The sequence below is a fragment of the Mustela nigripes genome, chromosome 1, assembly GCF_022355385.1.
Source record: "Mustela nigripes isolate SB6536 chromosome 1, MUSNIG.SB6536, whole genome shotgun sequence".
NCBI lineage: Eukaryota > Metazoa > Chordata > Mammalia > Carnivora > Mustelidae > Mustela > Mustela nigripes.
The window spans coordinates 74,325,464-74,350,525 of record NC_081557.1 but is presented as its reverse complement, the minus strand read 5'-3'; the positions used below and the strand labels follow the sequence as shown (position 1 = coordinate 74,350,525).

Here is a 25,062-nt window from a genome sequence, read left to right as displayed (position 1 = left end):
TTTAGAGGGGATCTTATCTAGACTGGAGCAATAGGTTATAGACTCCAGGAAATGTCTCCAGACAATAAAAATAGAACTGATCGATATCCTGATGTATCTGAATGTAAGGAAAGGAAATTTATAGTCTTTTAAAAGAAAATTCAAAGGCAATTATTAACTCCTGGGAAAACAGCTATATATGTAACACCATCAAAATAAATGAAATAACTTAGTCATATTGCAAACAAAGTCACCATGATATAAACATAACAGTAAAAAAATGAAAAGAGGGTATACAAGACTCGGGGAAAAGTCAAATGTTAGCAAGATAATTATGATCTTGAAAGAAACAGAAGAATTGGCTAAAAGTTCAAAGTGGTCTTTGTGAGTAGTTAAGTGGCAAAGCTTGTAAGATGAGAGGTTGCTAGTTTTTATTAAGCCTGATAAAAATCTTTAGCTTTTTTAAATAATGAAATAATGAAACATACTATAAATGCTTTATTTTCCTACTAGACTTAATTTTAGGAGGCTAAATTCCCGAACTAATTTTCCCAAAGAGTTAAGTAAATACCTACCACATAGAAGCCTGACAAAAAGGTTTTTTATTTTGTTTTGTTTTTATTTATTTATTTATATATATTTTTTGACAACAGGTATTTTTGGAATAAAGGAAGATGTAGCTTGATTTAGAGTGTCAGGGATAACAACAGAACCTTCCATTTAGTCAACCCAGGAGGCAACCACTGTCTCATGGAGTAGTGTCCTAGTAGTCCCAGGAGCATCATCTTATAACAACTTGGAAGTCCAAAGGCTTCCCCAAGTAATTACTACTTCAAGAGTAAATTGTGCAGATGCCTTAAGTCAGATTTTGATTTTAAGTAAAGAAACTCAGATTCTCATTTTAATATTGTTGTACCTCTTTGCTAAAAATTAATGATGCTGTTTCCTGTTTAACTTGAATGGTTTTCTGGTCTGTTTCCCATATAAATACTATTTATAGACTCAGTACAGAAATAGTTTATTATAATGAGAATGTCTGAGGAGAAAAATTTGAACATGATGCATGTCTGGTTCCTCACAATAAAAACTACTCCCCTCCAGCAGTTTTTTGGGTCTTCCCCAATTTGACAATAAGTTCTGTTTCTTCTTTTTCTTTTGTTGATTTTTCAGGGAAATTACTGCAAAAAATGAAATTTATTCTTTATACAGTATAGTCTCCGTTCCATAAAAGTATGTTTCTTAGTTCAAATGAAGGTATTCATGTTTGTCATTTGTCTTACCTGGAAAGGAACAGCTAGGAACACCATTTCATCCATTAGTAACAGCAACCTACTAACCTTTTCAATCCATATCTGATGCTTTCCCCTAAGTCTTTTTATTTTTAATGTCAAAGTATTGCATGAATAGTTTACAAAGCACAATATAACACAGAAATAAAACAGGAATTAACAATCCTATAAAGCAGATATTAAACAATTCCAAATATTGTATAAGCTGCGTTTTAGGGCAAAGGACAGATAGATAACCGATCACTTCCTAGACTGGCCCATGCTCAAACTCTAAAGGAACCCCTGACAGAAGTTAGGTAGATTCAAGCTGCCTACCATACCCCCAGCAACTCCTCATAGATGAGAAGCCAGTATTAGAATTTCTGGTACCTAGCACCAACAAATGCCTTAAAAGACCATGAAAACTCATAGAGAGTCTATTTCCCCACCAGGCCTTGGGCACAAAACACACAAAAGGACTCCTCCAGCACTCATCACAGTGATGTTGACTGCTTGAGCAATATCTTCTAAGACTTTACTTAAGTAAAATCTAAAACTATTTTGTATTACATGCAAATTCTAATACCCAAATACTTTCTTTTATAAGCAATTATATGTGATGCTCCATAGCTTGTTTATCAATGTTAATATTTACATAAATAACCATTTCATTATCTGATTTTGGAGATCCAGACTAACATCAAATTTAACAGCTGGTCTTACAATCATAGATTCTGCCCATACCTAGTTGGTATGACAGGAGCTTAATTAAGTGACAGCAATATCCCCAAAATAATATTTAATGCACAGTGGAGTTTCAATAGATGGATCATTAAATGAATTAATGACTTTAATAATACATTTCCACAATCTATTTGCTATACAAAGAGAAACATACCAACTCATATGCTAGGCTTCATAAAATATTTTTAAAAGGAAAAGCTAGATACTTTGGAAAATTATGTTAGCTATCCGCGTTCTTGTCACCTGCATGAAACTTTCCTGGCTGTATTCACCAGTAATAATCTTTCCCTTTCCTGGCCATCTGGACCATGAGATTACTGGAGAGCAATCAAAATTCCATTTCATATATAGATGTTAACTTTGCAACAAGTTATTGAGATTAAGAATACTGCTAAAAGTTCCCTTTTCATCTCTCCAATGTGATATTGGAAAAACACTTTTGGAACAATAGAAATTTATTATTCAGGTGTATTTAATGACAGGTCCCAAGAGCAAAAACATTCAGAAAGACAACAGCTAAAATATATCTACACAGTGAAGAAGTAGGATAATGGCTTCTATATTTACTAATATCATAAATTCTAAAACATTCCTGAATTGTCTAAAATATCTACTTCCTAACTCCATCTTTTCAGCAGGCATAAGTTCACCTGACTACTTTTGACTATGGAAAACCTGGTTAGTGCTTGTAAGTAAGAATGAGAAAGAATAAAGGAAATTACTCCCTGTTCATTACTGACATGACTCCATTACTGTAAGTACTAAGCATTATACTATTAAATGTTTCAAAAATTGATCTGCTTGAGCTTTAAAGATTTTCAGGAGAACTGAGAAAGCATGTCTCTCTCATAGCCAACAACATTTATATCATAATTCAGATAATGATATGTTAAATATTTTTCCCAGGAGTCTTTTTTCTCAAACTTTTAAGCAGCATAAATACATACCCAAACAGAAGTATAGATCACAAATTCAGTCACATATACAATTATGTCAGCAACATATTTTTTACTTATTAAGTGAGTAAATCACCTATGACATTCAGATATGCTGATGAATGGAGAGAACTGAGTTAGCACTAGGATTTAGACTTGGTTAAATCTCAAGGAAAACATGAAAACCTATAACAGCCTATAAAAGCCAGATTGAACCAATGCAATCATTTTAGAAGTCCAGATAATGTTCCAACAGTCATTCCACTATTCTATCTGGGTGGACGATGTAGGTTATCAAGGTCTTTCTTAGCATCCTTCTGGCAATGACTTTTTTTTCCACAGGAAGTAGGAGAAAAGCTGTATAATATCAACACTTAACTGAGGATATGAGCCAGAGCAAATGACTGCATCATATGCTTCTAGATCTGGCCACAACGAAAAAAATAAAAGTAGAATCAATATACACAGCCAAGTGATATTCAGCATACTTTGGTATGAAGTATGCAACGATCTAACAGGGTACCACATCAGCAGGTCATACCTGTAACTCCCACTTAGGAAGTTTTAATTCTTTGAACTTAAGAATATCAAAGATACCATAGTAACTGAACAGCAAGCTTTGGTTCAGGAACAATTTAACCCATAAACAAAGCAAGAAGCAGGATCACTGTGTTATGCCTGAAAAGAAATACTATGTCTACAAAACAGACAGCAAAATATAAAAAGTGACACTAATTCTCCACACAATGTTCACTGGATATTGTGTGTCTTTGTAACAATTAACACCCCCACTTGAGAGGCTCTCTACTGTAATACTAAACATTACTCACAACCACAAACTCGTATTATTTTTTGGGAGCCACAACATCAAATATTGTGGCTTTAAGCTCCATGGTTGCTTAGCTGCAAAGCCAATAAACTGCTTCTGAAACCAACAGAAAAAAAAAAAATCACGGGCCTACTGCTGAATGCTGATAGGTCACTGTACCCACATACTCAGAGGCCCTCAGACTTTCTTCTAACAATTCACAGCCTTTTAGAATCCAAGTTCCCTTGAAAACATAGAAATTCAGGGCGCCAGGGTGGTTCAGTGGATTAAGCGTCTGCCTTCGCTTCAGGTCATGATCCCAGGGTCCTGGGATTTAGTATAGTACCACATCGAGCTCCTTGTCAGCGGAGAACCTGGTTCTCCTCTCTCTACCTGTGGTTCCCACTTCTTGTGTTCTCTCTCTCTCTCTCTAGCTATCTCTCTCTCCTTGTCAAATGAATAAATAAAGTCTTAAAAAAAAAAAAAGAAAACATAGAAATTCTAGTTATCTTTAAGGTAACTAAACCAACTTCTCCACAACATCCTCCTGGTGCTTAGTTTTGTTTTTCATTTTGTTTTGTTTTGTTTTTAATTTCCAAATATAAATCAAAGAGATTTATATTGAAAACAAATCCCTATAAACTTGTATTCAAATTTTTCTTTCCTGACTTGTTAATTTCAGTCATTCTATAAAAATGAATTCTTAACATTTACAAAGACATGGATAGAACTAGAGGGTATTATGCTACGTAAAATAAGTCAGTCAGAGAAAGATAATTATCATATGATTTCACTCGTGTGTGGAATTTAAGAAACAAAACAGAGAATTAAAGAGGAAGGGAGGGAAAAATAAAACAAGACAAAATCAGAGAGGGAGAGGAACTGTAAAAGACTCTTAATCATGGGAAACAAACTGAAGGTTGCTGGAGGGGAGTGGGATAGGGGGATGGGATAACTGGGTAAAGGCCATTAAGGAGGGCATGTGATATAATGAGCACTGGGTATTACATAAGACTGATGAATCTGTGAACTCTACCTTTAAAACTAATAATATACTGTATGTTAATTAATTGAATTCAAATAAAAGAAAAGGAAAGGAAAAGAAAAAAGAAATTCTTCTTTCATATCCTACCAGTGTATCCCTGTATAGCATTGCATGCACGTGTATTAGGTTTCAACAAATATGAGATATACCAAGTTAGAACATATTAGATATTATTTTAGTAATAAAAATGTGTTAGATATTATAGCATAGTTTTCTAGTTAAGCATTAAAGAGCAATGAGAAATGCATAACCTACAAATGAAATGTCACAAAATTAAACTTTTATTAAGTTGTCCCTGTATTCTGCACAGAGTAAAAACTGCCGCATCTCTGCTTCATCACTTGTCCATTACCATCAACTGTGCCATGTTTGTTCCACTCAGTACACAGATGCCAATCTAGACACACAAGGCAAAGAGAGAGAATCCTCACGTTGGAATCCACAATACCCAGCCATTTCTTTCTATTTTTACTTGCTTCTCTTTATCCTCTAACTATACTACCCAGACTCTTTGTAATCTAGTCTCCTTGAAATTCCCAACTCCTGTTCTTTATGCCTCCCTCCCCACCTGGGTTCTGACATTCCGTATGTCCTCAGGCACTTACCATGCTATACTTTCATCTATGAACATGGGTTCCAACATTACCCACCACGGCACATGTGGGCTGAAATTTAGAACTTCTGGCAAGACTATCAATTTTTCACTTTTTTTGGTATAAGGTGATTTTCTGTCTGGCTTCTCTTATCCTCACTGGCATAATGGGACTCAAAGAGTTTACACCTTCTTTCCTGGGGATTCACTTGTAAAAGAGAACTACACCATTCCAGATGGCTAGGATTACCTATTACAACTGAGGAGAATCAGGACTCCAAGATGAAAAGTCACACTGGAGGCAAAGAAGTAATTCTACACTATCTAATGGTTTTTCCTTCCCAGATTTTCTCTGAATGGAGAGAGGGTCTTGTTGTAATATCTGCTTTGAAACTGCTGAACTACCAAGTACTTGAGAGTTTTAGTATACTCATACATATGAATGCAGGGTATATATGTTATATAATATTCAAGTCAAATTTTGGCAAATGAATACATACCAATATAGAAAGACAGCCTTTCAGTTTCACACAATTTCAAAACTTCATTCTAGCTGGTTTCTTTGAAGACTTCACACCATCTCATTACTTCAAATGAATTTCTTCTGAATCCCAAAGGTCTTTCACTCTGAGATTTTATGTTAATGTAATATGTATTGTTGTGCATAACACAGTTTACAAGTCACATACTTTTGTTTTCTTTCAAAGCATATATTTTAGGAGACCTGTGCTATTCTGATGTTGCCTTGTTTTGTTTGTTTTTTAAAGATTTATTTATTTGAGAGACAGAGTGTGTGTGAACTGGAGTACATGGAGAGAGAGGTAGAGAGTGTCTCCAGCAGAGTCCCTGATAAATGCAGAGCTGCATGAGGGGTTTGATCTCATGACCCTGAGATCATGACCTAAGCCAAAATCAAGAGTTGAACACTTACCTGAGCCAGCTACATGCCCCCCTTTTTCTTAAAGATCTGATGTTGTCCTATTTTAGTTTAGTTTTATTTTAGTGTCATTTGACATGTTTCCTAAAGCCAAAACAAGCCCCAAACCAGAAACAATTCTCCCCCAGTATGTAGACCACTCACACTTTGGAGCCCTTCTACCAAGAGGCAGAGATGTCATACATACTATCTCATTTAATTCACATAACAGTATGAGGTACTGAGTAGGTTTTAGCTTCATTTTCCAGATTAAAAAAAAAAAGAGTATCAATCACCTGGAGTCACTTGTCCCATGATCTCAAAGCTAGTTAAATGGAGAAGCAGGAATTTAATTTTGATTATTTCATTCCAAAGTCTATTCTACTTCAGCAAACCATTATTGCCAAAGGAGGAGAAGGAAGGAGGGAGGAGGGAGGCAGGGAAGGTATTGCCAGCTTACTACCCTACCACCTTATAGCAAAGAACAGACTATCATCTTTAAAAGCAAACAGTCCCAGAGCTGTTTATGCTCAAGGGGTAATCAGGCCACAGATATCTTGCCTTAAAGGGAACAATCAGTAATTGTTGCTGACAGCCGCTTACACCAAAACCACCAATCCTTACCACCTCCCAGCATTCTTTCACATTCCACAGAGGCACCCCATTCACACTCCTCTGCACCCAATCCTCCTGCCACCCCCCTGCTGAAGCTTCAACATCCGCTTCCTTGTCCAACATCCAGCTTCTCTTTTCCACAACCTCTTAACCTCCAGTGACCTTTTCCCTGCTGTAATTCACACACCCACAAGGACACTAAGAGTTCAAGCTATCTAACCCCTTAGCTTTTTGCTTTTTGGCAATCCCTTTATTCGACTCTAGTTTACTCCTAATCCTATTTCCCACAGAGGCTATCTAAAAAGAATTTTCTTTCTCAAGAACACAGCCCTAACTTCCCCTCACTCACTGGTACCAGATGGCCTAGCCTCCTGCTTTTCTGAGAGAAGTTCAAGACCCTCTGATTAACACTGTATTCATTCATCCTCTTTAACTTGCATCAGAAAGGGGCCCTCTTTTTCCCAAAAGCTAACAGCTCCCCATAAAGCTTCTAACCTTCCACTTCCCCACCTCTAGCTACATTTCTGTCATTTCCATCATCACTCTTCTCTCCACATAGCTATTTCTCTTCATCCCAAGTCTAAGAAGTTATTCCCATGTACTCTATCCTCATGAAGGAGGAAGAGCAGTGAGATGTGAGGGTTGGGAGATGTGAGGGTTGGGGGTGGAGGAGGAGATTTGTTTAACACTTGCACCACCATGACACACACTCTTTAATCCTCAATACCCCACAAGGTGGCCACAAATAAAACACCCAAATCTTCTTTCACCATTCTATTCTTCAAATAATAAATCTGAATTATGGAGGTTAAGTAATATCCAAGATCACAGAGCTAACAACTTGCAGAGTAAAACTTTGAACCCACACGAAAACTTTGAACCCACATGAGATGTATCTACTTTCCCCCTACTCTAGGCATGGTCCTACACCTCCAGCTCATGAACCTGAGCAAATCCAGTTATGTCCCAAGAACTTCTATTAGAGAGTCTGTCTGTATCTCAAAACTTCATATGTGTCAAAACTTGACTCATAATTCCACTCTATACTCAGGTACTCTGCCACATATAAACACATAAATGGGCTCATAAAACCATTCTGCTAGTAACTCAAGTGATAGATTAACCTCAATCCTCCCTTCCATACATCCAGTCACCAAATACTGCTAATCTCTGTCCTCCCTCCTCTTGTTCCATACCCATGGAAAGATATCACTTCATCTCTGCTGGGATATTACAGCCTAATTATTGGTTTCCAAGCTTCTAGGACTCTAATTCATCATATGTACTATTGGTCAGAAGAAATTCCTAAAGGGCATATTTGATTATGTCATTTTTTACTCATTCAAGGTTGTTGTTTGGATTAAGTCCAAACTCCATATTGCAAGCAATGTGGAACCTCCAGTATGTGACCATAGGTGCCTTTATAAGCACCATCACCTGAAATGCTACTCTTTCTAATCTCTAACTTAGCACTTTGAAACTAGTAGACATTCCTATAGTTCCCATTTTCATGCCTTTCCTTTACCTGCATTTGCTAAGCTGTATCTTACTTAACCCCTAGGACCCTCTCTATTCAAGCATCTTCTCATGTGCCCAGTCAGAAGTCACTTCTCCAGCTTTGGTGCTTGCACAGCAGGTTTGTTTATACTATACTTAAAGCACTCAGCACATTCTCCTCAGTATTATCATAAATTATATCATAAAACTATTTTTATTTTTACCTTCTTCTATTTTGTAAGGATATAAAAAGATTTTATTCATATTTGCATGTACTAAATTGTACATAAGCTTCTTTGCACAAAGATAATCATTACTGATGGGAAATGCTACAGAATCCAAATTCAACCAGCATGAATTAAGTCACACTTGGTGATTTTAATTTGAAAAGCTGATTTTTTTTTTTCCCAATCTCTGGGAGATTTGCAGAGCTATATACACTGGCCCATGAATGCCATCTCTCATTTTAAGGTTCCACATCTCCTTGTTTTGCATAAACTAAAACCTTTTTTTCAGGCTGTGAAGGACAATGATGTGGCAATAAATGACCAGGTTTTCCTACAAACATGTGTCTTCTACAGCATTAATGGTTCCACTGGGAAAATGCTGAGCATCAAAGATCTGGTGATCCAAAAAGCAGAAACCCTGAAACAGAGTTTTTCCCTATTTTCATACCTTCTCCAGTTGAGCCCTCCGTGGTATAAACACAAGTCTATTGTTGAGAGCAGTGGTTTTCCACAGGCTAAGATCAGATACCAAGAACCTCCCAAAATTAAACACTCCTAAGGTTTCATCCCAGGAGATTCCACCTTCATTCAGGCCCAGGATAGAGCCCAGAAGTCAAATTTTAAAGGCTTCCCATAGCTGATTCTGATAACAGGCAGTCTCGAAACTACTGGCTTTAGTGGAAGGCAGGCAGAGGAAAAATGTATGCTTTGTATGAGGAATTAAGAGTTAAAACTATATTTAAATAGAAAACTGTATACATTTTAATAAAATTTGTAAGAATTATCTCTATTTCCTCCTTGAAGCTTATTGTTATGTTCAATGGCAGTAGTACTCTTGGCCCTTCTGGTTATGGAGGAAATAAGACATCATCTTTGAGTCCCAAGAATAAAGCATGACCTGAAAGATCTTCTCCCCACAGTACTTTGAATCATGACTTAGCAACTATTCTGAATTCTGTGTCAAAGAATCACTCAGAATTAGCCTTTTTGTCCAGCCACATATTCCTAGCTTAGTACATAAGTGAAACTTTTTTTTTTAAGCCTATTATCCAACTCTTTTCTTGCTTTCTAACTTCTTCCTTTATACTTTGTTTCTTTTCCACAACCACCAAGCCTCTCTTCAGTGTTCATATATTTGTCCTTGCCATTTGCCAATGAGCTTTCCAGTAATCTCTTGGGTGTCCATGTCCTGCCTCCTAACTCACTTATTTCAAACACAGTTTTTAAAACTATTGCCTTTCTGGTCCAAACATTTTATGTCAAAATGAAACTGTACTTTCATTTTTTCATTCACATTTAGAAATGTTCTCTCTTGGTCCATAAAAGACTAGCTGAGGAAGGCAATCTTTGACTCACTCTGGCAAATATTTCTGTGCTATAATTTAACACATATATGCCAGAATAAACCTCCAAAAGGACAACTTCAAACAAAAGTCTTACGTGTCTCTTGAGAACATGCAAATGAAACTTTAAACATATGGCAAAGCCCTCTAAGATATTCTCTGGCTCTCAATCCTTATACTCCAGCTAAAAGGATGTTACACCTTCATTTTCTTCAAGACTGCATACATCAAGACGATGAACATTCAAGTGCACAGACTGAATATGCCCAAGCAAGGGAAGAAGTCCAATGGTTTAGAACAAAAGGATATACTGGAGAAATGCTTTCACATTCTAAATGCTTCAGAAAAAAAATCAAGTGCTTACAACTACCATGGCTCAGAAGTATTTACTACCTTTATGACTTTGGCACCAAGCTTTCAAATCTAGAAATGAGTCAGTGTTTTCATGGTCATATATATCTGATTGACTACACAGGGAAAGGAAGATAAAATAGGTTTACTTTATAAGAAGTTTGCAGTAATACCACTCTTAAAATTAGCTCTCTCTGCATTAAAATTACTTAAGAAAAATTTTTATCGAATCTCCTTTTTTATCTCTATGGCACTTATCAGTCTAATTTCATGTACAATTAACTTATACCTCTTATCTAACTACTCTTACAAATCCCCATGAGAGTGGGATTATTTTTCTGCTTTGCACAATGATGTATCTTTAGCACTCAGTGTCTGACAAATCACAGGTGCTTGATAAGGCTTTATTGAAGGAAGGAAGGAATCATTGAATCAATAAATGAATGAGTGAACAAACGAACAAGTAAACTCATCTCAAAGTTCCTGACCTAGGAACTGGGCAATCAAAGTTCTAATACTGGTGTGACTTTAGCACATCCTTTCACCTGTGTCTAAAAAAAAAAAAATGATAAGAGTTAGCTCCCATGTTCTCCAGGGTTTCTATCTACTCTAAGATACTAAACTTGGGATTCTAAGAAACGAAGCCAACATTTCTAAATTAGAAGTAATACTTTGATAATTTAAATAAACAAAAATAATAGCCAGTACAACTCCCCACCTCCTACCTCCACATGTACATGAAGAAGGTATTAAAATTGCTCTAGTACTAAAGAAATGCAGCTTCTGGACAGAAAGACATAAAACAATTGAGATAAAATGGTTATCTTCAAAAGCTGTTTTCCATGCAGACTATATTCAACATGAGCGGGTAAACTAAGTAATTACTAACAAAATAGTAAACTATGCACCTAACATCCACACAAGACACCACTTACCTTTATGGTACCTGATGTTTATCAATAGGCAATAAAATATATTTGTTATTATGCAAGAAATTATGAAAAAAAATCATGGGTATGTCATGATTCAGAATTGCAATTACAAGTCAACCATACAATTTCAGTTTTACTAAGACCATTCTATTCATAAAGAAAATTAAAGAGATGCACTCTAAGTGCAGTTCTGTGGGTCAATGCCAGCGTATTAAAAAAACATAGATATCATATCCATAAGTTACATTATTAAAGTCAGGCTACCCATGACCCATTTTCTTCTGGGCACACGCCCAGAGATATAGCCAAGTAAAACATTTTTTTAAAAAGCTCATCTGGGGTAGCCTTCTTAAATCTTCCATAGGCAGTCAAATTAATCTTTTTAAAATGCAAATATAACATCATTCTCTGATTAACATATTTCAATGCTTCTCATTACCTTTAGGTTAAAATTCAGATTCCTCACAAGGTGTATTAAGTCTTATCTACCTGTCCACAACCTTCACACATGCTATTTTTCCCTTGGGTATCTCCTTTGCTCTCAAGGCCTTCATTCACCCCTTCCTTAGACCTGGAATCTGTTCCCTATCCCCCTTTGCCTAGTATTTCTCCATGACTAATTTAAACATCACTCCCTCAGAGTAGCCTTCCCTCATCCTCCCACCCACCCAATTAGACCTGGTCTATCTTGAGTATGAATGATCTCTTAGCATAATATACTTTAGTTTTATAGCATTCAACATAATTACAGCTTAACTGTGGTTGGTTGTTTAATGTTGGTCACCCAGTGAAAATATAAAATTACTTAAGCCACTGATAGTGCTTTAGACACCTGTGTACTTAATTGGCACTTGTGTACTTATAGAACAAATGAGTTTTAGTGGCAGGAAATACAGGCATATGGAGGTTAAAAAGAGTGGAAGAAAGATACAAAAGCAAGTTCCTGACTCTAATCTCTGGTCCTTTTACTTGTTCAAGTAACCAGGTTGGGTACATGCTGAACCCCTTGCAAGCAAACCAAACCTTAAGTTTCTGTACTTGCTCTTCCAGAAAAAGAAGGCCTTAAGTCAAACACTGCTTGCTTGCTCAGCACTAGTTACCTAACCCAATTCCAAACTTACCTTACCTCCATACAAGGAAAGTAACCCTGCTTTAGCCAATTAGCAAACTCCCCGTACAATTTCCTTGCTCTTGTTCACTTTGGGCTAAAAAATCTCTTGCTACCTGCATCTCTCAGAACTACTTTCTATCTGCTAGATTGGGGGCTGCCTGATCCATAAATTGTTGAATAAAGCCAATAAGATCTTTAAAATTTACTCAGTAAATTTTATTCAACACAATTTAGACTATCGCTCTTAGCGAAAAAGAAATGCAGCTTCTGGACAGAAAAACATAAAACAATTGACATAAAATGGTTATCTTCAAAAGCTGTTTTCCATGCAGACTATATTCAACATGAGCAGATAAACTCCAGTATCTGCTAGATAAGCAGGAGCAAAAAACAACCCTGTTAGTGGTCAACAGTCATGTCCACCTCACTGCACCTTAGTTTATACAGTAGATGCTGGAATCAGTCATCTCAACTTTTCCACGTTTTATGTAAAAACACAAAAGCGCCAGGAGCACTGACTTCAGAGATACCAAAATATTGTAGAATAGGCATAATCACAAATTCAGAATTTGTGAATAATGAGGTTAAACTACATATTCCCACATCTCAAATTATATGGGCTCTGCAGCGTCCATTTCACTGTCTAGTCATTTTGTTGAGATTTAAGCTATCCTAAGTCCTTAAAAACAAATAAAAGATCTTTCCCTCCCTATCCACTCACCTTGAAATCAGCCTTCTTTAATTTATGCTGCCATTTTAGCCTCTAAGTTAGTGCATTCCAAGAGGACAAGAGCTATTAACTAGCTTCACCCCCATGTCCCCAGGGATTAGCACAGTGTAATCCAACAGTCAATAAACAGTAACTAAGTTATAGAATACACAAATCTTTAGCTCTGCTTTGAAATCTTTAGAAATACTAAGAAATTTGTTCTAAATGATTCCCAAGTACATGCAAAAGTTAGGTGTGTGTATGTGCTTGTATAACGTTTAGTTTATTACTACATTGAAAAGAATCATGCTAGACATATCTAAATATATGCATACTTTATTTAATATATGACTCTAAAATTCTATTTAGGTAACTTACAATGATTCACTTCTATTACTAGGTTTAGTAGGGGGACTATTGATGTAACAAATATTTACTAATCCTCTGCTACAAATAAAGCACTTAATTACTAGTACTATGCAGGAATAGGAATATAAATACAACTTTCTAACCTCGAAGAGCACACAATTTGCTGGAGTTGAAAAGAAAGTTCCCTCTGAAACTTAATAAACTACTTTTTTGTTAAGCAGATCACTAAAGAAAAAAAGGAGTTTCAAGGAATTAATGCAGATCAGTAAGTTGTAACATAAGTTTCGGTTGTTTTTCAGATCCTGAAATTTAAGAATCTAAGCCTTTCAATTTCAAATTGAATCAAATTACACACTTTAAAACATGGAGCTAATATAATAAAAACCTCTCTCTCAAGTGGCATGTTTTTTAAAGACAGGAACTCCACCTGAAATATGCAACTTTCCCAGCTGTTTCAATCCTTAATTGTGGGTGGTTACTGTGTGGGTGCAAAAATAGGGTGGTTTAAAAAAATGGGAAACAATAATTCAATTGTCCAACTGAGAGCCATTAAAAACCAAAATATGCTTCCTCTACAGAGTTCAAAAGAAAATGTTATTTGTATAAACAATTTAGGCATTTGGAAATGTTCCACTTTAATAGAAGACTTCCTGATTTATGTAACTACATTTAAGTGGGTTATAATGAGGGTTTCTAAGTGATAGGTTCTCTTCACAGGTTCTCTCATTTTCAGCAAATGAGAAGGTAATTGTTTCCGAGAATCCAGTAAAAATCACAGGTCTCTTTTTTGAAGAGTTCAGTTGCAGTTGGTAATGATATTGTCTCTGGTTTGAAAATTTTTTCCTAAGCAGTGCTCAAGAAGAGTATCATAACCACACTCCACCTTCAAATATCAGTAATAATCTGTATGGATGAATATTTAATCACAAAGTTCTGAAGAAAATCTTTCCAGAAGCATTTCATAATTCAATATTTTAAAAGTTGAATTTTATTAAAGTTGAAGAAAATAGGTTCTTTTTTTTTTTTTAGCTAAAATCATTTATGATCTTTTAAGTACATTTCCAGGGTTTATAAATACACCAGTTATTATTTTTAACCTGAAATACACGTTACTACCTCAAAGTGCTTTTATACTGTATAGGAACCTCTTCAAAACACACAAAGCAAACCATTTGCCACGTTTTCCACCCTAGACTATATTCTTACTTAATACTTGCAAAACTGGATCACATAGGACCTTTCCACTGGACCTAACAGATGCATTCTCAAAGTGGATGGATTTATTTGGCACATCATTTATATATTGTCCCCATAGTACTTTCCCTAATAAGGAAAATGAAAAAAATTTTCCAGCTACTACTTGAAAGATTTCTTCTCTTTCACACCCTCTGAATAGGCATCAGCGATCACTGTCAGGCTCCTGTCTATATACCAAGGTGACTCAGACTCACAGTTACGTCACTTTACTTTGAGAAGTAATCAAACAACAAATATTTGCACCTGGGCAAAGCACTGCTGGCTCAGGAAGAAACAATAAAGCCCCTGTGACTTGAAAAGTTATTATTTTAAATTTGTGTCCTATAGTCTCACTTTTAGACATGTTCTCCTCAAGAACAATCAGTAGAGTCCAATACAGATAATAGAGTCTGAACATGTCTAGACATGTTCTCCTAAAGAAGAATCAGTAGAGTCCAATACAGATAATAGAGTCTGAGTTACCATCCATTAATCTGTACACATATAATTTGTATGTAGATTTCCACAGAAAATGTTTTTTTTAAAGACATAACATGTCTCTATTCTACAACTATTAAGCACTAACAATTGTTACTGTTATGTCTGCATATCTGCATTCAAAACAGTAAATACATGAACAGGAATATATGAGCTATGTCAGAAATATCTGTGCAACCATTATGAACATATTTTGATCGGAATTACCTAAGTGATGATCTCATTTCCGCACTCAGAGTTAGAAGCCGTAACCTTAGTTGACAAGTGGTTGTGTGTTGTCTGTCTCCACCACAGGAATTTTCTGTTTAGGTGTGTCCAAAAGAATGAAGTCCCCACCTAAAATATTTACTAGCAAACTGACTCTCCTTCTCAGTAAATGTTTAATCTCTTGAGTGCAAGGTTCGTGTTGTCCAAAACTTTCCTAAGAGTTACATAGGCCATCATACAACACTGCTAACTAAGCTGTTTATGCACAATTGCAACTGGACTTTCCACTAGTTTCTAAGATAACATAGAATGAACAAGATTTGCCTCATATTAATGACATTTTTATTGGCACTAGCTCAGCCTAATAGTATCTGATTTTTAATACAGACTTTTAAGACTTTGGTTAAAAGTGATTTCAAATTATAGGCACCGAATATAGGAACAAAATAAAGTAAGTGCATGCCACAACCTTGATCTGGACAAATTCTGAAGTAATACACCAAGATGTAGAGGCTTTTATTATCCTATACACTAATGTGCTAAATTAATCTAGCCAAACAACCTGTCCCATAGGTAGAGTCACAATAGTAACTGTGAGCTTCTATTGTTTGAATGAGCCAGTATAAACAGTGTTTACAAAAAGACACTATTTTATTTTCTGTAGAGATAAACCTTTTATTTCCCACTAGTAAGGTTTTAAGGGTAGGCCCATGACTTTGGAAGTTATCAATTCCCTGTGTGTACAGGCATGAGAACTGATGCAGTGGGCATTGTTTTTTTGCATTTACATATGCATTATTTACTGTGTAAATATAGTTAAATGACAGTATATTTTGTATCTGGTCTACCTATATAATTATTTAAGGAGGTCTGAATTTTACACCAGTTTGTAATCACTCTGTACCTTCCCTTACCAATTTCTAAGTCCCAAATGTCCAACTACTGAACTTATTCCTAACTCAGTCTTCACTCAGTTCAATCCTTGGAAAAGGGAGGAGTAATGACCTCTTGCCATTTTTGAATGGAATGAAAGGTGCTAAAGGAAGGGCACAGGATGCTGTCCTGCTTAGGACTTCAATTTTGGAAACAAGTGACCTGTTCTCTGAGCCCTAGAAATTCCATACTGGGTTTGCAGACAACTAATTACATTTTGCTTCCTTCCAAGCCAGAAATGTTTCACATTACTAAAAAACAAACAATCCGCACTTGTACACAAACCTCCCTTGGGCCCTCCTCCTGCCCAAAAGGGTGGGAACAGAAGGGGACAGAAGAAGAATGGGCCTGGCTTACAGGCCAGATACAGGCCTACCTACCTACAAAACTCCGGGAACAGCTTCCACAAATTAAATAATTATATTGATACGACAAAAGAACCTTCTTTTCCTTACATTGCTCAAAATCTATTTTTCACCCTATTCCATTGTAAGCACACATATCTTAATTATTGTAAGCAGACATATCTTAATTATCTTCTAACCACCTTCCCATCCATACCCACAACTCACATGCAAAAAGACTGCAAACATCTTGATTTTACAAGTTATTTTTCTTTTTTTTTTTAAGATTTTATTTATTTATTTGACACAGAGAGATCACAAGTAGACAGAGAGGCAGGCAGAGAGAGAGGGAAGCAGGCTCCCCACTGAGCAGAGAGCCCAGATGCGGGCCTTGATCCCAGGACCCTGAGATCATGACCTGAGCCGAAGGCAGCGGCTTAACCCACTGAGCCACCCAGGCGCCCTACAAGTTATTTTTCATTGACATTGCTTGCTTATAAAAGATGAGTTTTTGTAAGTCATCATTTTTAATGGTTCCATCACAAAACTACTCTGGACCAAGAGTGTTGTGGCTATTACTCAATGCTAAGAGTCACAGCTTTCCCTACTTCATTCCTCTTTGGTTAAATCAGAGGAATAAATAGGCTGAAACTGGGTTTCAACAAGCTATTTTAAACAAAGCTAAAACTATGTACCTTCCCATATAGAATTAAAACTGCTGATAAAAGTAAACAAAGAAGACTTGATAGACGTGGGTAAGGATAGTTCCTTGCACTGCACCCACTCCAGCCATAAGTCTCAGGGATACATTCCCAGGTCACTGCCCTTGAAACAATAGTTTGCCATATCCTCATAATGTTCCATGTTAGAAATAGCTATTTAAGTCTTCTCTTCATTATGTAGTTATTTTTAAATGTTTAGAATGCACTTGAGGGCTCAGTATAAGGAATAAAAAGTGTTGGATAGTGAAGATAAAGGAAGATAGCTATATTTTTACATTTCAGAAATAATTTTTTACACTAATTTTTGTTCTAAATTAGGTTTTCCTAATAAAATTTTAATGTTTGAATCAGATTCCCAGTAACAGGAGCTACATAAGTCTTCTGATTCAAAAGCATCAAGGAGCATTACATCTATCCTTACATAGCATTCATCTTCTGTTCCCCAAGATCTAACTCCTCAAAGCCCTCAAAACACTAGAATTTAATCCAGTATCCATTGCCTAGAATAAACCTTCACCCACTGATCAACACCTTTCAAATCTAATCTGTAAGAGGCACAACATCCATACTAAGATCAAATTCACCACAGTCTAGGAAAATCACCTAACATCCACCTGCAAGGCTGCAGAGCATATATTTAAAAACCCCACCTCTTTAGTTACATGTGACTTTAATAAGGTATTTTAAGTAAATAGTTTAAAGGAAATTAAGAGAAATATGTACCCATATGTTTATTGTACTTTTTAACAAGACCAACCAGAACTGACCTGAATGTTCCATAGAGTTTATTTCTTAAGTTTATGTATCTGAACCAGATGAAATATTTTAAGTCATGAAATTATTAAAAATCAGAATATATATGAAAACCCAGAGTATTTGCCATAAAGAAAACAAATTATATGTATTATTAAATATACATACAAATATATATATAATTTATATATATAATTCTGTCAGAAAAATATACACATAAGTAAAAAAAAAATCAAACTTTATAAGGAAAATTATGTCATTTATTCAGCAATTTACCATGAGTCAGGCCCTAGGTCAGGTGATAAAGCTAAAATGGTTTTTAAAAAGAAAAGATAGGGGCCCATGGGTAGCTCAGTTGGTTCAGTGATCAACTATTAATTTTGGCTCAGGTCATGTTCACAGGGTCAAAGACAGAGCTCCAGGCTGGGCTCCATGCTGGGCTGTGGAGCCTGCTTAAAATTCTCTTCTCCCTTTGCTGTCCCTCAAACCCCACTCCTGCACTCTTGCATAATCTCTCTTTAAAAAAAAAAAAAAGAAGAAGAAGAAAGAAAGAAAGAAAAGAATCTGGCCTCTGCCTTCTTGGAATTACATTTACATTACTAAGTGAAAATAAATACCCTTTATAAGTATGTGGGGTGTTTTTTTTCTAAATAATAACGCTAACATGTTAGTATTCTAATATTATTAACTAAGCTTTTTGGCCAGGTGTGTGTTATAAGCCTATGTTGGGGGTAGATATTTAGGACACAAATATCAAGAAGTGGCACACAAAAATGACAACTATTGTTCCAAGTGCTAGTGGTGCATGGTCACTGAAGGTGCCTTTTCTCATTCATCCTGTAAAGAGAAAGAAGTCATGCTCATGAGGACCATGTGGCAGTCCTTCTCCCTACAGCAGAGGACTGACAGAGGAGGAGTCACTTTTGATTTCAACAGCCAGCTACCTCTCTGTTCCCCTTAGTAACTAACACTCTTAGGAGCAACCAAATAAAGTGACCCCCTGCCACAGGACCTCTGAAAGGCACCACCTTGACCCTATCGATGTATGCATAATGAAAATCCTAAATGCAGGGAGAACTTGTCTAAGAACTCTGAATTCTGCCAGTGATTTATCCAGAAGGTACTTTTGTGAATGTAGGCAAGCTAAAGCGACACAATGCATCCAACTCAGTCAGCCTATCTTCTCCAGGGGTCTTTCTTCGGTGGTAGTAACACTGCCCTTGCCTTTCACAGCTAGGTTTGGGCTTATTACTTAGGTTCTCAAAAATAAAAATATACTGTTTAAGAATACATCTCTAACTAACAGAAATGGTAGAGGAAGAAGAGAAATGTGATTGCAAAGGGGCATGTCAGAAATTACAAATCCTTACTACTCAAAGTGTGGTCCATGGACAAGCCCGGCCAACATCACCTACAAGTCTGTTAGAAATGCAGAATCACACACTCCGCCTGAGATTTTCTGTATCAGAATCTGCATTTCGTAAGATCTCCAGCTGCTTCATATATACATTAAACCTTGAGAGTCACTGTTCTAAATACCTGTAATATTCTATTTCATATTATACTTTAAAATATACATACTCTATGCAGTCTTCTAATTATGTGATATGTCTCTAATTTAGCCTACAAATGGACCCACTGTCCACAAACTGTTAAGTAGTAATTGTTAAAATGTGGGGAAAAGGAATACTTCATGAATCTGATCATCAAACAGTAACAATTCAGATACAGATAAAACTTCAGGGATCACATAACCCAACCCTCTTCACTTTATGGGAAATAAAACCATCTGAATCAGGAAGGGGAATGCCCCCCAAGGTCAGATTGCTGAATAATGAAGGCAAAGTTGGATTAGGACTCAAGTCTCCTGATCCTCAGTAATATTTTATATCCTATAATAACACTGGCTTAAAACATCATGACTGAATTTTTCCTTTATAAACAAATACTCATGTTACAAGAGAAATCAGTATTAAATTTTTTAAAAAGTAAAATAATTCTTAAAACCAGTACCTTGAATATTTAATAGTAGATGCCCAATATGTATTTGAATGAATGATTCACTTTGAGGCAGAGACAAACATCGCTATCCACCTCTTCTTAAAGAGCTGAGGTAAATTATAGAATAATTAATAAGTAATTTCCTTATGGAAAAAAAAAAAACATTTCAAGTTTTAGACAATTTATAATACTCTTCTCTACAACAACCAAAAATTGCCCTTACACTTTCATCAAAATGAGAATATTTTACGTGTTTAGTGTTTGGGTATGTGAATCTGTTTGACTTCAATGAAATCAATATCTGAAGTAGGACTTTTAAAATTATGTAGAATATTAAAGAACAGTAGTACTCACCGATACTAATTTCATCATCTGTTTCAGCATCACCAATACATTCAAATTGGAAATCTTGCAGTGACTGGGAAAATTTCTGTACTGCCATAGACAGATCTGTAATTAAAAGTTCAAAAAAATCATAAGTTGAAGTACCATGGAATATGAGATTTTTCATTTCCATTCTAATTTCCATTGTAATACCATACTTACCAGAAGCTTTTAAAATACTAGCTTGACAAATTTAAGCAGATTTTAAAAAGACTAATAAAGAAATATTTTAGGAACTGGTTCTGCTCTGCTCCCAGGGAATTTGCCCCTTTAAGAAAGTTTTGGTGCCAGTTTTGTATTATCTGGAAACCAATTCCCAAAGCCTTTATTGAATAACTGCCATTCAGTCCCCATAAATGGAGTATTTATGAAAAAAAGAAAGAAAGAAAAGAAAAAAAGGGAAGAAAGAAAGAAAGAAAAGAATGCCACTAAGGTTGCTGCTGGAGTAGGGAAAAAGGGAGGGGAAACAGCCATTCTTTGATTAGAAAGGGTCCCCAATGTACAGACTACAGAGCAGGTAAGGAATGTGTTTTGATCTCCTAAGGCCACCTACAAGGCTGTTTACATATAACCTTGTGAATTATAGGGGATCCCAAGCTAAATATTCTTCAATCCTGGCAAAATCCAGAGTCTGACTAAATTCAGAAGAATTCTCTATTCCTGGAGAGAATAAAGAAAAGCCCAGAATAATGAGAAGTAAATCCCTGGGATGCAGCCTAACAGAGTGATTAAGAATGCACTCTGGAGCCAGGCTGCCTGGGTGGAAATCCAAGTCCCATCAAGTTCTTGCTATGTGACCTCCTGCAAATTATTTAACTCCTCTTTAAATTATTTAACCCTTTGTATCCTCTTCTGCAAAGAGTGCATAACAACTGCATAACCACCTCACACAATTGTTTTAAGGATTGAGTAAATTAATACTTGCAAGGGATTTAGAACCAAGTCTGACACTTAATAAACACTGTATAAGTTTTTTTAAGTAAAATTATAAATCAATCTGACAATGCAGCATAACAGAGGCTTTAAACATCCCACCTCTCATAACTACTCTGATCATCCATACCAACCTTTCCACACAAGTCTGTGTCAGTAGCAAAACATATTTTTCTGGAATTCACTCTATAATTTCAGTTAGTGGTACCTCACATGGGTTTAAGTCCAATACCTGAACTCTTGCATTTAATTCAAGCAATAGAACCCACGGAGACGCTCTCCTCAACAATGTTTAGCCAGACTCCTCTGGACCTTACCTTGACTAGGCCTCTACCTTGGCTCCCAGTCCTCACTGGCCCTACATACTTCAGTTTTTGCAAGATTCTTGCCAAGTCATTTTTTTTCCCCCAAGTCATTTTAGAGAGAATTCTCCACTCAGGGATATGAGACCAAAAATCTTCATCCCCCACCCTTGTCCTTGTCCTACCTTCACCAAGAATCCTCCTTCCTTTGATGTCTCCTACTAGTAATTTTCCATTCCAATCCAACATCTCCCTAAACAGCCCCCAAACATGCTCCTTGATTATAAATCCCGACTTGTTCTTGTTGCATGCACGGTTGAGTATGATCTCTCTCCCCAGTTGTTATAATCTCAACAGCTTTAGCAGTCTTGAATAAAGTCCTCCTTAACATTTTTACTGGTGTCAGAATACTTTTTTCTTTAAGAGAACAGTTTGGCCCCAGGCCTAGATATGAGCCCAGGACTTACTGTGGTAACCCACCATTCATGAAACCATACACACCTAACAAAGTACTACTGGTGAATGAATAGGTCTTCAAACATTAACGTCATTTTTTTGTGCCATTGTTACCCAAAGAACTCACCAACACCCTGAACAAAGACAATTCTTGAAGGTGAAAGGACTCAAGCTTCAGAGAGGCTTTTTTTATTTTTTTAAATCAAAATACACACACAAAAGAGATTTTTTTTTTTTTGAATAAACAAATTATTCTCTGGAAGATGATGCTACTCAGAGATTACACCTCTTCCCACAAGGGAGCTAAAACTTTGGGCCAGTGCATATTCTGTTTGAGAAGTACTTTCAATTTAAGAGCTTTAGAAAGTTCTATCACCGGAAGAACGGCCTTCCCTTGGGCTTTCAGGAAGAAAGATAAAGAGAGCCTTCTTAATGAATTATTAGTCAATTAGAAAACAAAGGCCTTCATTAGGACTACACCTCACCATTTACCTCTGAGCCATTGGACAATCACTCATCCTCCCCAAAAACTATTTTTCTTATCTAGACAAGAGAGAATTAATACTGATCTCACAGAGTTGTTCTAAAGATTAAACAAAGTATGTGCCTGGTACATATGAGGCAACTCAATATGTGGCATCGGTTATTATCATTCAAGTCCAACTTACAAAGGTGGGAAAGTTGACTCGCCTTCCAGACAGACGGGCACTGTGCAAAAGTATGCATTTATCTGACAGTGCGCATGTAGAGAAATCTGGCTATGGGAAAAGAAATCATAACACCTATATCAAATGTTATGAGAAGACAAAGAAAGTAGACTCCTGGGATAATTTTAAGTCAAGTTGTACGTGGGTACTCTCCCTGAGACAGGAATCACATTCCCTTTAATGTCCCACTATTTTTTTATGTACAATACAAATGCTGACGGTAAAATGGGTTGAAGGCACAGATGCAATTCCTACAGCAGAGCTGAGATGGAGAAAGTGTATATGGATGAACCAGGATGCTTAGGGATTTTCTAAGAGATTCTTCCTTCTCTCCTCTCCTCACTACTAGTTCCTGAGTTTCCCCTCAAATAAACACAATGAGCTATCTGGAAGCCTTGTCCTAGGGAACTCGAACACAATATCCCCTAATCGACCATTTCTTCCTAAATACTGGTTTCCCATGGCCTTGCTCCTTGACAAAGAAAGGTAAGCTGCTTTGTCCTTTCACAGACATCACATTGGATGCACTATAATTCCTGTTCCCAAACAAGAACACAGAAGCCCACTTTATAAGCTATTCTTGTCAATATAGCCAAGTGATTGAGAGTGTAAGTTCTAATAGCAGAGCCTAATACCGGGGCTAACTTCCTGCCTCTACCAATAAGTGCCATAACTGTGGGCAAGTTCCTTAACTTCTTTGTACCTTAGTATCCTCATCTGTTAAGTGGAACAGAAACTGTCTCTCAGGGTTACTGTGAGAAGAAAATGAGTTAAATCAGATGAAGAACTGAGAACAGTGTCTGGCACACAGTTAAGCATTTACAAGCTGTTAGCTATTTCTATGTTAAACATCTTAGAAAAGGCAAAAAAAAATTTATTTTTCAGGAATGAAGATGGCAGAAGGTTAGACCTAATGAAGGTTAGACCTTAGATAACCTTGGAAAATGCCCAAGAAAACCATCTGTTGATAGCAGTTTCAAATTCTCTCTTGATGCACTGCAATCAGGCCATGACAAAGACAACCTGATTATTCAGTATTTCTGTGTAAGAGATAGGTGTCTATTTCAATCCTGGAATGAAGAAAGTACTATCTCTCCCTAATCCTTTTGGAAGCATAATAAGACAGGATTACATTTTAAAAACTTGGTTCTCAAGTAATTCAGATGATAATTCCAAAAATAATGAAAAATTTGAAATATGACTTATTTTCAACTTCAAGTGTCTGGGTTCTTGACTTTCCTTTTTTTTGTTCTCATTTTCTAAAAAACCAAAGTAATAAAAAGGTCAAAAATATTATCAAAGTGAAGAACTTACGATATCTTCTGCCAATAATATTGATCAACCTTCAAAATGAGGAATTCAGCTCACTCTCTTTATCTTGGCTTCATCTCCCTCTGAACTAGAAAGCACAACAACTTTAACTGACTTGAAATCACATGAAACACTATTTCCTAACTGTCTAAAGCTTCTGAACAATAGCCAGATGCACGGTGCCGAAGTACTGATTCTAAAACCTTTAAAATAGGGGCGCCTGGGTGGCTCAGTGGGTTAAAGCCTCTGCCTTTGGCTCAGGTCATGATCTGAGGGTCCTGGGATCGAGCCCCATATTGGGCTCTGTGCTCAACGGGGAGCATGCTTCCCCCCCCCGCCCGCCTGCTCCTCTGCCTACTTGTGATCTCTCTCTCTCTCTGTGTCAAAAAAATAAAGATTTTTTAAAAACCTTTAAAATAAAATTGATTCACATCTGACTCTATAGAATTTAAAACCTAATTTTAAAAATTCTATTGTTGAATTTTAAAGTATCAAAATGTATAATGATAAGAATCTACATTTTCTCTTAAGTACAAAAAGAAAGATCAAGCACACAAACTATGACAAGCATAGAGTTTTAGTTCAGGCAAGGGTTTCTCTTTCTCCTATTTCTACCCAACTGTTACAACTGGAAAACAAACAAGGAAAAGATCCCAGTCAGAACCATCTGGCCACATTCTAAGGTGAACGTAGAGGAATAACATTTACCAGCAACCAAGGTTGTATACAGTAAAGATGCCACAAGTACCATCCACACCACATCTTTTCCATTTGCCTAACCTACAAGTTAAGCAAGGATGTCCTCACATATATTTACATTTAGTTGAAAGAAAT

At 36.3% G+C, this 25,062-nt stretch overlaps 1 protein-coding gene across 1 annotated transcript in view; it reads right to left on the bottom strand.

The window, feature by feature from the left end:
• The window catches only part of ARHGAP42 (Rho GTPase activating protein 42), a 281,486-nt gene that overhangs the window by 190,018 nt on the left and 66,406 nt on the right, over positions 1–25,062 (bottom strand). The window contains exon 2 of the mRNA XM_059413285.1: positions 20,490–20,585. Coding sequence (XP_059269268.1) covers positions 20,490–20,585 — 96 coding nt within the window. The remainder of the gene's footprint in view (positions 1–20,489; positions 20,586–25,062) is intronic.